Raw genomic sequence first — 15,515 nt, 5'->3', positions numbered from 1 at the left:
TCGCTTCACCACTAAAACATGTACCTACACTATGTACCTCTACATGAATGAAATGGTTTTGCAAATTGCGAATAACATGTTTATTTTGCTCACAACAACACATTTTTTTGCAACAACACAACGTTTATAAAAAGAATTGAAACCTTCTCAGATTTATAGTCAAAGTAATTTGCAATTTCATCCTTTCTCTATCTATGTAATGAATGTATTTATTTAAAAAATATTTGCATTGTGCAAATAAAGGCATTCTTACCAGCCCATTTGCAAAGATTATACAGTGAGACTCTTTTTTTTTTTTGGGTGTGGCTGTAGGAATTAATTTTTATTTAATCTCTATAAAATGCAAGTGTCGGGCCCTAAGTTTCAAGGACAACGCATATTCTGAAATTATTCAACATATTAATGAATAATTAATTTAACATTTCAACCATGAATAATTTGTAGTTTTGATGCCAAAAGTGTTATACATCAGTTTGATGGATTTTCTATCAATATACGGTTCAACGAAGATTAATGCGTTGTATCATTCGGATTTTGTGACATTTCAATGAATTTTCCACGAAATGTTCGTCCACGTAAACATTTGCAATACCTTTTTGATAAATTGAACTGTTCTATATTCAAAAACATAACAGAAATTGCAAAAAGATGTTTATTCACAGTGTGGTTTCCATAAAATAATGGAAAATATTCAAGATGATCGTAAAATGCTAATGAAAAGTCAAACTGATTTTCCATTAGAATAGGTTGAAAATAATTCATAAAGATTTGCATAAAAATGCAAAAACTGCACGGCTCCATTGCAGAGTTAGTTTTCTTTAAGCATGAAGCATATGCTTTATCGTCATCATTTAATTTTCTTTAATTTTTTGTAAAAAGCCAGATTACAGAATAACTTTAACGTGGCTTAAGAAACTTAAGCCTAGTTCAAAAAAAACTCAAGCTTTGCCAAAAAATATTAGGGGAAACCGGGGTAAAAATAGTCATTTTCGAATTTTCAAATGCCAATTTCTCCCAAAATATAAATCGGAAAAATCGAAAAAAATTAGGGTGCAAAGCCTTACCAACCTATAATTTTTGACAGTAATTTGGAGGTTATCCGATCAGTACTTTAGGAGTTAAAAATGAAAATAGATTTTTGGCCCATTTCCCAAACTTTTGCGTATTGAGAAAAACGCGTTTTCCGAAGTTTTCCTTCAGCAATTTTCCAATCTGATAATTAGTTGGTATACCACAATCGTGGCATACCAAGTATTTTTCTCACTAGCTGGGTTACTACAGAAAACATTGCCAAGGTGTATTTTTCACTAACTTTTAATGATTTTTCTGTATAATTATTTGAATCAAAACATACCCCTTGGGGTAGATCGGGTCAACCCATGTAAATCATATGGGAGATCGAAATTTTTGACATATTTTCTATCCATTTGTTGCAAAATGGCGTGATTGAGAAAATCGCAAAATTCCCTGTTTTAGTGCGTATAAAAGTGAAATTCCTTGTCGCGGATCAAAAGGTGAAAAGTTTAGCTATCAACTACTATCAATCTCCCAGGTGGAAAATCATTGGAAATGTCGGAAAATTCCAGCGACTTTATTTAGCCAACTGGTGACTATATTTACCCGCCGCGTTTAAAAAAAGTCAGAAGCGGAAGGGTTTAGGAAAAGCTCGAAAACTCATATTTCCCGTGGAGATAGAGAAAAGTGGTCTGAGACAAAGTTGTAGGCAAGGAAATTTCCTATAAGAATGACCTATTGAGGAAATTTTCTTGTCCTTGGGGAATCCTGCAGATAAGGATTTATGCAATTTGACTTTTTTTACCCCGGTCTCCCCTACGGTTATCTGAAATAAAAGTAGGTCTAGCTTAAAACACTTAGGTCTAATATTTTAGCCTGACTTGAAAATTTAAGCCTGTGTAAGAAATTTTGGCCTAGCTCAAAATACTTGCAACCGGTTAAAAAAAACCAAGTTTAATAAGCTTAAGCCTATCCCAAAAAATTTAAGCCTGGTTTTTTGAAAGCCTCAAAATGAATAATCTCCTTTTCTGTGCAATTTTTAGCACTTCACGAACACATGCTTATTTTTGTTTTAACCAAAGATTTAAAACAAAGTCTCAGTTTTTTTTTGCTGATTCACATTTCTTGGCAACATTTACTCTTTTCTTATTTACAAAACTCTTCTGAGAATTTATCTTCTCACAATGTAAACAATTATATATACATGTGTAATTACATGTAGGTGTAGATATTTCAATACTATCACTTTAATCGGTTTAGTTTAAAAATATTTACTTTTATTACATTTTTTTTAATCTACGATATATAGGGTTCAATTGACCATTATTTGTGGTACTTGACGTTGCGGTAATGTTTCAGTTTACATTGCGTATTTAAACCACTTGTTTGTGGTTTCCTTATTATTGTACCTATAAGTAATAGATTAGCATTAATCGCTGCACCACTCTATGTGGAATTTAATATTTATTTTCAATCACTTTTTGTGGAAATTTCATTACTGTATTGCATGTTTGTTGGTTCGTAACGTTTATGTGGTTTTCGAGCTTGGTGGTATACGCGATCGAATTTCGGGAAAAGTGCGGAGAAATTGAATTTGGTTTTGGAAAATACGACAAACAAATTCATCCCTGGTTGTTTTGAAGCATAAATAGGGAGTAGGGCGGAGAGGAAAGGGGTTTGGGGTTGAAGAAAATTGTTTACGTGGTGTCAAGAAAATTAGTAATTCCAGTCACATAGCAATTTTGGGTTAAATTATATTCTCAAGTGAGACGTGCAAATAGCTAAAGTCGTATCAAAAGAGAATACGCGAAGAGATGGGTCATAAACAAATCAATAGATTGAATCTTATGGTGAAGCATTTAAATATTGTTTTGATTAATCGACAAATGGGGGGAGACAATAAAGTGTGAATATATGTAATTAATTTGACATACGCCACTTGCCCTTCATTGCAAACAATCAGTGCGACATTCTCTGAGGTGAAGTGCATCCACTATGTACTCTCGATTTATGCTCTATATATGTAACATACAAAGACAAATCGCATTCTCCAGTTGCTATAGATTCTCTGTATCAGAGAAGAGTCTAAGTGAAAATAATGAACTAGATTGAATTTCACGTGATTCCCCATCATCAATCACAAAGTGCTTCAAAATCATATCAATTGTGACCACCAATTGCTTTTCCCATAATATTTTTTCAATGATGTTTGTATTAATCCTTCCAATGGAAAAGTGAAAGACAAATTACTCTGCCAAATTTGGTTTGTGAATTAATTACAACGCGGAGAAAAGCGATATGATAGAGTGTTTGTAATTAAAATTCTTGATCTATGAGAAAATTGACGAGATTACTTTTTTTATTTTTAAAATTAAAAGACATTACTTTTAATAGGTTAATGCAAAATAATGACATACCATTAGGGGACAAGACTTAGTTATTAATTTATTTTGCAAATAAAGTAATGGTACGCTTCAGTTTTTGAATGATAATAATTAATATAGATCATGTGACAATTTTCTCTCGATCCAAGACCTTCTACACATCCAGTATTTATGGCTTTTTTGCTTCATTTTATGCTGAACTTACGATTGACTGCGTGAAAAATAACCGAATTTGGAAGGAGACCAAACTTTACTCAATATTCAGGGCCTCAATCGAAGAGTTTTGTAATTAATTTTCTTTAACTAAATGGAAACTAATAAACAGACATGGATTCTCTGACATTTTCTCCAACTCAGCTTTATTCAGAGAATATTATAATTTTTCTACAGATTATACAATATAAATGATATGTTGGAAAAGTTAGAAAAAAAAATTTCTCCAGGTGAATTGTTGAGAGAGAAGTCTTAAAGTGACACTGACCCAAATGCATATGTCTCACTTATGTATCATTCGCGTCCCATGTTCTCCGGAAAATGCTGTTGCTTTGCAACATGATCGATTGTAGCGCCGAAAGCATCATTTTTGCATGAATTTTCATAAAATGCAATTATGACCTGGCATTTACAACATTTTAGCTGTGTTTCTTTCAGACACAGCTTTTGTGTACCGAGCAAAATCGAAAGTCGTCAGATCGGGCTCAAACTTGGGATGAGCACGAATTAGGGTCCCCACATTCCAAAAAACGTATGCGCCAAAAATTTTTTTTTCCGGCCGTCCGGCCGTCTGGCCGTCCGGCCGTCCGGCCGTCCGCCGTAGTTCAACCATAAATTGCAAGAGAATGGTAACAGATAGAGACTTGCGGTAAACGGCAAAGTTTAAAAGTCGACTGGAAGACGTCCGATTATGACGTCAAATTTTACCCCCCACCCCCCCGTCCGCCATTTTGAATAACCTCAAAATTTTGTTTTCGCTATATCTCAGCCGCTATTATAGCTAGAGGACTGAAATTTTGATATGTTGTAGGGGCCATCAAGAGCTTTCCAACGATACCTCATTTTCGAAAATCGGTCAAGCCGTTTAGTCAATATGGCCGCCACAATTTTTCATCGAAAATCGACCATAACTCGAAAACGGCTTGACCGATTTTGATCAACCCGGGGTCAAATGAAAGATCTCAACAAACCCTACAACTCTCTAGAACATCGGAAGTTTCAAAAGTGACCGCTAGGGGGCCAAAAATCGAAAACAAAATTTTCGATTAGTTTTCGATGAATATCTCGAAAACGGCGACATAAATTTTTTTCATTTTTTGATATGTTGTAGCTGACCATATTATCTAGCTTCATGCCAAAAATGAAGAAAATCTATGGATCCGTTCTCGAGATATAGCCTTCCAAAGTTGGCATGTCATATCTCGGGTTCTACAAGTCCGATCTTGATCAACTCAAGCGCAAATGAAAGGTTTCGTGAAACCCTACAAATGTCTAGAACATTGCAACTTCGAGAAATGACCGCAAGAGGCGCTAAAATCGAAAACAAAGTTTTCGAAAATTTCGAACTCGAATTTTTCGAAAATGGCGACACAAATTTTTTTCATTTTTCGATATGTTATAGCTGACTTCAAGATCTTTCAAACAAAAAAAAATTTATGATAATCTATGGATCCGTTCTCGAGATATGGCCTTCCAAACATTTCTTAGGGTATGACTTTTCAACTTTTCCCGACTTTGCGCGTATTTAAATTAATTCGCGTTCTAGTTTGCTCTCACAAAATTGGTACACTGAAAGAAACACAGCTCCCGTAAGCTTGGTCAGCTTACCAGTACATTTTTTTTCGCCAACGTACCCACAAGTCGTGAGTCTTTTGATCTCATATTGCAAATATTGCAAACCACGTAGAGAGAGAGAGAAAATTTTAATTGACATGTCGCGGAGCATTCAGCAAAAAGCAATCTTTTTCTGCTTGTGTTAAAAAAAATTTTCAATTTTTCTCGATAACCCATAGTGAGGTGAACTACTTTTGCACCCAACATAACTCACGAGACTCTCCTCATAGCGAAAAATTGTGGTGCTCGTTGAAAAATCAACAGCACATTGTCACATTGTGCAATGTGAATTTATGGCATTTTCTTGCACAGCTTGATGTTTATTAAAAATATATATTTTATGAATATTATTGTAGATTTATTATTTTTTCAATAATATTATTTTATTAATCACTAGATCCGCATCTATTTTTAAAGCAATGTGCTCCTATATTTGTGTTTATTGAACGGGGACTGGTATATGTCTAGCCTATGCGTACATAGTTATATATAATTTGATTTATATATGTTACTCTTTTACTATACTTTCGTACTACTATTACTCTTTCGCGTGAATTTTGCATTGAAATCAATATATTGACAGGAAATTGAATATCACGCAATATTGGTGATATTTCATGGTGAATTAGGTAAATTCCTATACAAAAGTCAATCATAACGCGTCCAGTTATTAGAGTTGGTGTCCCACACGTGTAGAAGTTTGTTTATGCGTTGTAATGCGATTTGTGAGCAGAATTAGTAGACAAATTTGATTTTTTTGTAAAATTCGGCAATTTGATGGATAAAAATGGTCATATCTCTGGTTCTATAAGACCTACAGAAATTTCTTGATTAGTTTTGGAAAGGTATTAAAACATGCTAAAAATTGACATGAATTTCAATAATTTTCAAGGTCACCTCCAGAACACAAAATGGCGGATTTTTGTTTTACCGAAACAGTTTATCGCATTTTTTGTTCTGAAGGAATGGTTCTACAGGATTCTAATGTTCTAGAAAGTTGTAGAGTTTTGCAAAACCTTTAATTTGATACTAAGATGAGCAAAATCGGACAACTCGTTCAAGAGATATGGCTCTTAGAACTTTTCAAATTCAAGAATTTTTCAAATGACAATATCTTCTAAATGGCGACATAGATTTTCTTCATTTTCGGACTGATGAAAGATATTGAGTCAGGCTACAACATATCAAAATTTAAAAGAAATCGATAATGGGGATTCGGAGATATTGCCCCTTAAAGTTAGGCAATTTTTGTTTTTGATTTTAGCGCCTCTTGCGGATGTTTTTGGAACTTGGAATGTTCTACGCAGTTGTAGGGCTTCTTGAAACCTTTCATTTGATACCAAGATGATCAAAATCGGTCAAGCCGTTCTCGAGTTATATCGAAAAAACACTTTTTGCTTAAGACCGCCATATTTGCTAAACCGCTTGACCGATTTTCAAGTATGAATAGTCGATGAAAACGTCTCACTGAGCTCTACAACATACTAAAATTTCAGACCTCTAGCTGTAAGGAAAGTGGTTGACAGTATTTCAAAATGGCGGACGGCGGCCATCTTGGATTTTGAAAATGCGAAAAAATGAAATTTTACACCCACATTTCTATAGAAAACTTCAAACCCGAAGTCTCTATCTGTTACCGTTCTCGAATTATAAGGCAAAATGACGACCACCGGCAGGATAACCGGCAGGCCGGCCGGATCAAAAATTTTCCACCACCATTTTCGTAATGTGGGATGTCTAAAACGTGCTCATACCAAGTTTGAGCCCGATCTGAGGTGGTCGGAAAATCCGACGATTACAATACTTGGTGTTGGCCACGAAGTGGAACACCAACTAATATATTCAAGCTACTCTACTCTACAATTGTGATAATCAGGATAATCTGCAATGAACATTCAATTGGTTGATTTATTATTGATTAAGTATTTTAATTTTTCAATCTTTTTTCATGAAAATAAAACAAATAATCGTTCTTTTAGCGGAATTCAAATTACTAATAATATTCGTTTTATGTATTCCTCCACAAGCTTAAGTATTTTTAAATTACATAAACGAAAACGACTACTATATATAATAAGAAAATTATCTATATTTTTCCCTGAAATATCAAGGCAAATGCGAAATATCTAATCATTTTTTGAAAAGAAAAAATTCTTATTATCTCTAAGAGTCCTCATCTCATTTCTTTTTGTCACAGCTGAACTGGTTAAAATTGGCTGAGACTAATATATCAGTCAATTGTTAAATTTGGTACTTGTGTACAATAAGCTTAAGAAAATACGATTCAGTAGAGTAAACCAAATAAAATTGGTTGAAATTGGTTTTAAACAAGACAAGATATTTTTATTATTTGCACATATTTGTGAAAAAAGGAAATTCTCCAATTTTATTATTTCTTTTTTTTTAATTCTGAAATTTCATAAATTCTTCGAGTATTAGCTCAATACTTTTTCTTCGCAATAACATTCCATTTCAATGCATGAACTTTCTATTGTACAGCACGAAGACGTTCATTGCAAATTCTTACAAGTGTACGATGGCGCCAAAGACAGATTTTATAAATAAAACCATAAATGCATTTTGTAACGTTTTTTTTGGCACACCAGCGGAAATTGCTCATAAATTCACTAGATTTCTCTGGGAAGATGCTAAAAATTATGATATGGTCGTATTGCGTTGAATACGAGGAGACACGATGTCCTTCATTTTGGTGCCATTTAGCGGACAAAACCCCCATCACCCAGTGAACGCTATTGATCTCTCACTGAATTGCTAAAAGTGCACACATTGTACATAAATATGTTTTGGTCATCCACTCGGATCAATGACCAAAATATGCACTGTGACACTTCCAGATCCTTAACCCTGTCGAGAAAAATTGCATTGATTGACGACAGAAGGCAAGTGAAGTTTACAAGGTTGTCTCAGCTGCCAGTTCGCAATTAACTAGAGACCCTACAACATGCAACATAAATTAAAAAGAAAAAAGTAACGAACTTTTGGCCCAATGAGGCGGCAAAAAAAAGCTCATACTTTCGAGCCAAACTGGCATCGAGACAAAACGCGATACTTTAAAAGTTATGCAATTCCAATATTCTAAAATGGAGTTGGTCGTGAAATTGTCAATGAAGCAAGGTTTTGTAGAATTGTTGTAAGATTGTTGTATAAATAACAATGTGAGTCAAAGATTTTGAGACTTACTTTTTTGTCAGTTAAGGATGTTCTTTCATGAAATTCTGCCGGATTTTCTCTTTGGCCCAAATAAAATGAGAAACATCGCGGTGAGCTCGTATAATTTTAGGGGATTTCTCAGTGAGAATTTTTGAGCGAAACAAAAAAAAATTCCATTCAACTTTTTAGCATCATTAAGATGTACATTACTTTACCAACTCCGTGTGGAAGAATAATTATGCGATAAAAATAAAATTACAGAAATTACTCAGTATTGACCTCCGTGAATTTAATGGTGATACAAATATGTAATATAGTGGCTTAAGTTTCAGATTAGTTGTATTTAACCTTCCCTCGCGTGTTATTTCTATGTATATAGAGGGGACTCGGCTAGTTCAAATGGTCATTACCAAGGTGGTTTTACTGTAACAGAAGGAATGATCTCACGAGATTTTTCTCCTCCATCCAGCATGCCTCCACTCTGTTTCTATTGAACCTTGATATGCGTGTATTATATTGTTTGTCTCTCTGTATTTTAACCTGGGCGAAGAGGCAGAATTGATGAGGAGGTCATTCAAGAATATATAGCAATATATTTATTGATTTCATATATAGATAAATACATTTTAATATTCATTGAACGAGATTATAATTTATCTTTTTTTATTTTATTTTATATCGTGGAACATTGTTATTCCTATATGGCACGTACTTAATATTTAAACTTTATGACTTTATAGAAATATATGTCTTTTACGTCTAGCGCCGATGAAATAACTAAATCATAATTATCACCACATTTGTCTTGAAATTTTCCGATTTAAAAGGAAGGTGCTTTGAGACACCTTTTCCTTCCACCTCAGAGCTTACACTTGAGTGCGAGAATGTTCTATATAACAAATTAAATCTATATTTAACTTATTCTAATTCATACAAACTTGATAAACTGGTTAAATCCAAGCAAAAAGCATAAATATTTGGGTTTTTATGCAAATATTCTCTTTTGGGACTTTACCCTGCCACCACGAATTATCACCGCACTGACACCTAATATTGTAATGGGTTTGGTCGTCTATTTTGCTTTCAATCCGGTTTAGTCTCAATTCTTGGAAAAAAGTCTATAAACATTGTAATTTGAGGTATTTTAAATTTAAATGAATTCAATCAAATACATCTCTGATGCATGAATTAGGAAATAGCGCAGAGTGGGGTAGTTTTGTACCCCTAATTTTCTTTGTGATCGTAAATCTGTATAAAAGCTTCAAAACTTTAGTTTGAAAGTAAATCAGAGGCAGTATTAAAGTTAACAAAGTGTTTATTCTAATACTTTCTTTCTATTCTATGTAAAAACTGTTAAAACTTAATAAAGCTCTGAAGAATTTATTAAAAATCAAAAAGAAAAATTACTAATTGAAATGATAAGGAACAAGAATAAAGCTAAAAAATTGTGATGAAATAAAAATTTAGATTCTTACTTAATTTTCTGCAAAAGCTTTGCTTTTTATTTATTATTATTTGTTATATAAACTGAAATCCTTTCATTACATAAAAAAGGAAATTCAAAGGAATTGAGATTCAAAGTGGCAGAGCTTTTCATAGCTTTTAGGACAATAATTTATAAAGTTTTCCAAAGTTTGTCCTTTATTGAGCTTTTGATTTTTTGACCTACAAAAAAGAACTTTTTAGTATTCATTTTGAGCTTGCAACGTGAAACTTTTAAAAGTTCCTAAAAGTTTTGTAACAGTTTCTAAAGGTTTTGTAGAAGTTTCTTCTATGGATTAATATTTATGTAAAATAAATATTAAATTTATAATTTTTGGGAAAGTCTTTTGAAAAATATTTCTTCACGCGAAAAAGTGAAATTCAGTGATGTCGGAGGACTCTATCGAGAGCTATATTCCCTTTTTATCAGGTCTAAAACAGAGATTTTCCAACTGGTTCTAATGGGAAATAATTTAATTTAAGCCCCTTGTTTTAATGTTATAAAATTCTTCACAATAGGGGAGAGCGGGGTTAAAAAAGTCACTTAAGAGTTTAGAAAAAGCTCAAAATATCATATTTCTCAAATAGATAAAGCAAAATGTATAGCTCATTTCTTTAGGAAATTTACTGCCCTATAACTCTTTCTCAGATCATTTTATTGTATCTAGCTAGGAAATATGATATTTTAGGCTTTTTCCAAACCCTTAAGTGACTTAATTAGCCCTGCCCTCCCCTATTTTCCGTACCTGGGGTAATTATTGAAAAAAATAAATAAACTCCTTCATTTAAAAATCAACTCACAAAAGTTAAGTTCCTGATAACGACTACTGGTTATATTTTGCACATTGCTGTAAACGGATTTTCTCCACCTTTCGCAATGTTTTTCAAGCCTTAACATTTTACCATGTCGTGAGTTTTATTGAGAAAAATATGCCACCAGTAGGATTTTATTGCTATTATCTCAAAAGGCGGAAACCTAAATGTCAACCACGCGTATAAAATTACTTATAAATCTCTGTAATTGTATGCAGAAAGAATAATAACAAAACGCTTTGTTGCATTACATGCTCAATGCGGATGATGATTTTCTTTTGGAGACATTCACCGGCATAGGCTAGGTGGGAAAAAATAGATTTTTTTTCTTCTTTTCTAATAAAGACACACAACTTGAAACATCTCCGATGAATATTTACGTGCCAAAAGTCACATACCCATGTGAATTTCTCTATTGAACCACCAATACTTTGTTTATTCACATATTTTACACCATGCTATCCATCATTAATCAATTATGTACATCTTTTATTAAAATCACAGACTAGGAATTACTTTTTTTATGGTAATAAAAAAACAACAACTCTGTGCGCTAAGAGAGGAAGGAACCGTTTCATGACCTTGCGTTTGTCCAAGAGAGTATAATTATGATGTATGTATGTAACCTCAGAATCGGTAATGTGTTCAAAAATTTTGTGTATATATTTTATCTCTTGACGGGAGCTATTTTTACAAATTTGCGATCGCGTTTTTTTTGGCAAAAACTGCTAACTGTGGCAGAAAGCGCGATAAAATTTGGCGAATTGCGCCAAAAAGCGGTGGGATATAAAACAAAAAAATTTTCTCACATGCAACATTATCTTTTTCCCCACTTGAATTTTCTTACAAATATATATTTTTTTCTTTTGGACTTGACTAAAACCAACGATCTCATACAATCGAATTGAAAGTTGTTTTCTTCAAATGTGTGATTACCAACACTTGGCAAAAAGGCACCACAAATACCTTGATATTTTTCGTGTATAGTACAGGCAAACTGACTATATTGAGGCAGACTCTGTGAGTACAGAGGAAACACTCTCTTTTGCAGCAACATACCGTCAACTCTGGGGAGTCGCGATCAACCGCGATCGATGCGTCGCGCTCAGTTTTCAATTGAAATTCCAACGAGACGCGCGCGCAATTTTTTTCCACGCTACTTTCCAGATCATTGGATCAATGATCAAGTTGTGTTCTCTGGTGGTTCTAATCAATTGTTCACACAAGTGCCATTTACTGAGAAATTTCTCTCTTCTATAAATAAAAAAAAAGGTTTAATTAAGCCCAATCGTGGTTCAGGAGAAACTACTCTTGAACCTCTTTTTCTCGCTACAATTACTCCAAAAAAGAACTGAAAACTTTTTCTTACCTCTGAGAAACTTCAATTGCTCACTGAAGTATTTTTGCAATAGACAAAAAAATCCATTTTCTCGCAATTTTTTTTGCTGTGGCTCGCATAAAGCACGTGAATTTAGCACAAAAATCCCCAATGATACATCGTGGTCTTCCCACTTCCACTCTGTGTTCCATTTTCGTGTTGTTGATTGATGAAAGTTTCACAAAAGAAGAATTATATCACGAGAACCTATTTTCGTATAGCAATTTAACCACAAAATAATGCTTCTCTCCATCTATTAGTTGGGGAGACTATTTTTTTTTTCAAAAACTTTTATTTTAAACTCTATCAGAAAATTGTGTCACAAAGGAAAATTCCTTTTTGAAAGTTCCATCTCGGTTATTTTTTTTTTAATAAATAAATCCAACAAAATGGAATGCAATGGTGAAGAAGGTGAAAAAAAAACGAAGAAATTCTCCGTTACCAAGTGATGCTGAAGAAGCATTAATGAATAAGAAAAAAAAGAAGTTAGGAATGAGAGAAAGGAAATGATGTCGTTTGAGAGTGAGAAAACGTGCTGCAAGATTTGAATGCGCGAACAAGCCATTGAACTGGAATGTGAATCAACTTCTGCAAAGTGCTACAAAATAATGTTGCTAACATTGCATCACTTGGGAAATATAAGGACTTTCAGAAGCATTTTTCTTGAGAAGCTTTTTTTGTCATGCTCTAAACGCACAATGTTGACTAATTGAACAATCTCCCTGATACAATCATCAGACGTTTTTTAATTAGAGTTTATTTTTTCTTACTTCATCTAATTCTAATCAAGGATTTGTGAGAGTTCACCATGGTGTTGATTAAGTCGCAAAAAAAGAAGGAAAATATAGAGCCGTGCGTTGTGGGTATAATTTTCAAGGGAAAGTGTTGATGACTTGCCTGTGGAATTATTATTTTCACCGATAAATATTCAATTTGGGTTACTGCACTTCCGCTCAAAAGTGCACATTTAATGATTTTATCAAGAGGGGTATGTTAATTGTTTGCCATGTTGAAATAAATTTCACAATTCCATTTAAATCTGCCGTGGAAATGTTGAATGAAGAGTTACAATAATCGCCACATATTAAATTACTCTGCGACACAAAATGCAGTTTTCATTGTAATCCGTTTTCAAAAATTACTAAAAGCACTACAAACATTGGCTACATAGCATACAGTGATGGGCGAAATTTTGTAAATTAAAAGTTAGTTAGTTTTATGTGAAAAAAATGGGTCAGAATTAAAAATATTTCTATAATTAGTTTCAAATTGCTCATGTACAAAAATTGAACAAATATATTTCATATTTTATATACATATGTATTTTCATATAAAAGCTCATTAAAAGCTTCAAATTATTCAAATTAAATGTTTTCATTTAAATTCATTTGGAGCAAAATTTAAAGCTTTTTAAGTACAAAAAATCTATAAAATATTATTGAAATTATTATTATTTAGAATTAAAATTAGATACAAATCTCAAAAAAAATTTCTGAGAAGCTTTCAATATTACTTCAGATTAACCATTAACGAGATTTCATGGAGAACTTGTAAAAGAAATTATTCCTCGTCATTAATGATTAGGGAAAGATTTTCTAAAGAATCTAAGCTTCTTTAAATAATTCTGTAAAACCAGAAAAAAATCTCGTTATTGAGCGAATTTTGCACTTGAGTGTAACTTTATTTTTACCTCTATAACTCCACAATGCATTTTCTAAAGTTCTCAATAAAATGATTTGTTGCATAATTGTTGTTTATTGGAAAATAAATCAGTTAATTCACATTAAATTGTAAACTCGCCATATTAATGTGAAATAATTCACATTTCTCTTAAATCCCCCCCTATATGGCAATTTTATTTATTGAGCTCTTTCGCGAATGGATTATATTGCAATTATTGTGCAGAAGTCGGCAACTGCATTGTTTATTGGTGGGAGGTTAAGTTGAATGAATGCAAGGGACAGTGTAGGAGCAGTGTAGGTACGAGTAGCAATTAGCATTAAATTGTATCATGGGCGGAAAATTGGAATTAATATCAATATTGCCGTTTATCCGTATCTTTTCTTCTTTTTGAAGCCGATTTTCTGCTGCTATGGGTAAACCAGTGCACGAGGAATAATCACATGTCTTATCAGACATTCATATCTTAGGTCGACGAGGCACGACGCAGTTTTTTTTTCTCCGTATTAATTGTAATATGAATTTTTAAATGAACAGAAGGGAGTCGTGAGGTGTAGTGAATATTTGAAGTTGAATGTGAAAAGGTTTACTCGCTGTCTGAGAGAAAAATCGCGCAATTTCCATTTAAATTTCAATCTCAGCAGAGCACATTATGAAAGTTGACACCGCAAGTTTCCTTCCGTTTTCTTCACATTTTATACGCCCCACTTGGTGGCTCTTGTCTACGTGAATATCTTATTTAAGAGAGAAAACCACAACCAGTGACCAAAGTGTTGTATGTACCTATATAAAAATCACACCGAATAGCTATTAAAAAAATGGTGTAAATTGCAATTAATTTGTAGAATGTGTTTCACTACGTGAGTCTGCAATTATGCTTCATTTTCAATGGTAGCTATTCATTGAGAAGAAAAATTTGTATTGAGAATTTTCTTGCATTTTTTCATGTTTACCAGGCGAGTTAATTAAAAAACAAGCGCGATTAGCGACTCTCAGCTGCGGTTTTCTTATCAAATAGGTCTTGAGTCACAGTCAATGTTATTTTTGGTATATTTTGAAGAAGAAAATATTGACTGGTAATCCGTAAATTTATTGGGTCAATAGATGATATTTTTGGAGTCACGGTGAATCAACACTTGCACTTGAGTGATCACAGTTTTATGATGATGATTGTATCAGGTTTGACTGAGAGAAATTTTCCTGTATAAAATACAATACCTATCTTACCTGACAGCAGGTTAATGACGTGAGCCATAGATTGGATAAGGCAAAGAAAAAAAATCCCAGAGACATTGAAAATTTTATCAGTGTCGTGTGAAAATTTTTGATAGAGGAAAAAAGGTTTAAGAAAAAAATATGACGAGTGTACTATCGGCGGGAAAGTACCGCTCCCGGAAAGATTGGAGCACAAGTTCGATACCAACTCTTGTGTCACTCGAGGAGGAATCCACGACACCGACAGAGGAGAAACCCGACAATGGAATACCACCAAAACCACCACGACGCTCATCCCTGGTTGTTGGATTGCTCGGGCGAAATCCCGTACCTAGCAATAATAATACGGAGAAGCCCAGCACCAAGAGACGCAGCTCCATTGCTGTAGCATTCTTGGGACGACGTGATGGTGGTCAGAAGGTAGCTAAGCATACAAAAGAAATTTCTTACATTACATCAGCTTCGAAATATTCATTCACAATTTCTCATCTCTGATTGATTGTTGGAAGTTCCCAACAACTCGTCGCACATGCTGTATTATATACATTTTA

The 15,515-nt window shown here is 33.5% G+C and overlaps 1 protein-coding gene across 28 annotated transcripts in view; it reads left to right on the top strand.

Annotated features, from left to right (window-relative positions):
• LOC129791433 (TLD domain-containing protein 2) overlaps positions 1–15,515 on the top strand; it is a 98,532-nt gene that overhangs the window by 24,454 nt on the left and 58,563 nt on the right. For 7 of the 28 annotated variants that reach the window (XM_055829712.1, XM_055829657.1, XM_055829675.1 and 4 more), the window contains exon 1: positions 11,443–15,384. The exons of 10 other annotated variants lie outside the window; for them this stretch is intronic. In XM_055829712.1, the coding sequence (XP_055685687.1) occupies positions 15,106–15,384 (279 nt within the window). In that variant the 5' untranslated portion in view covers positions 11,443–15,105. Of the gene's footprint in view, positions 1–11,442; positions 15,385–15,515 lie in introns of those variants that run through there. 11 more of the 28 variants (XM_055829666.1, XM_055829632.1, XM_055829668.1 and 8 more) reach the window with 8 other exon arrangements.

This window comes from Lutzomyia longipalpis, chromosome 1 (genome assembly GCF_024334085.1).
Source record: "Lutzomyia longipalpis isolate SR_M1_2022 chromosome 1, ASM2433408v1".
Lineage (NCBI taxonomy): Eukaryota > Metazoa > Arthropoda > Insecta > Diptera > Psychodidae > Lutzomyia > Lutzomyia longipalpis.
This window is presented reverse-complemented; position numbering and strand designations above follow the sequence as displayed.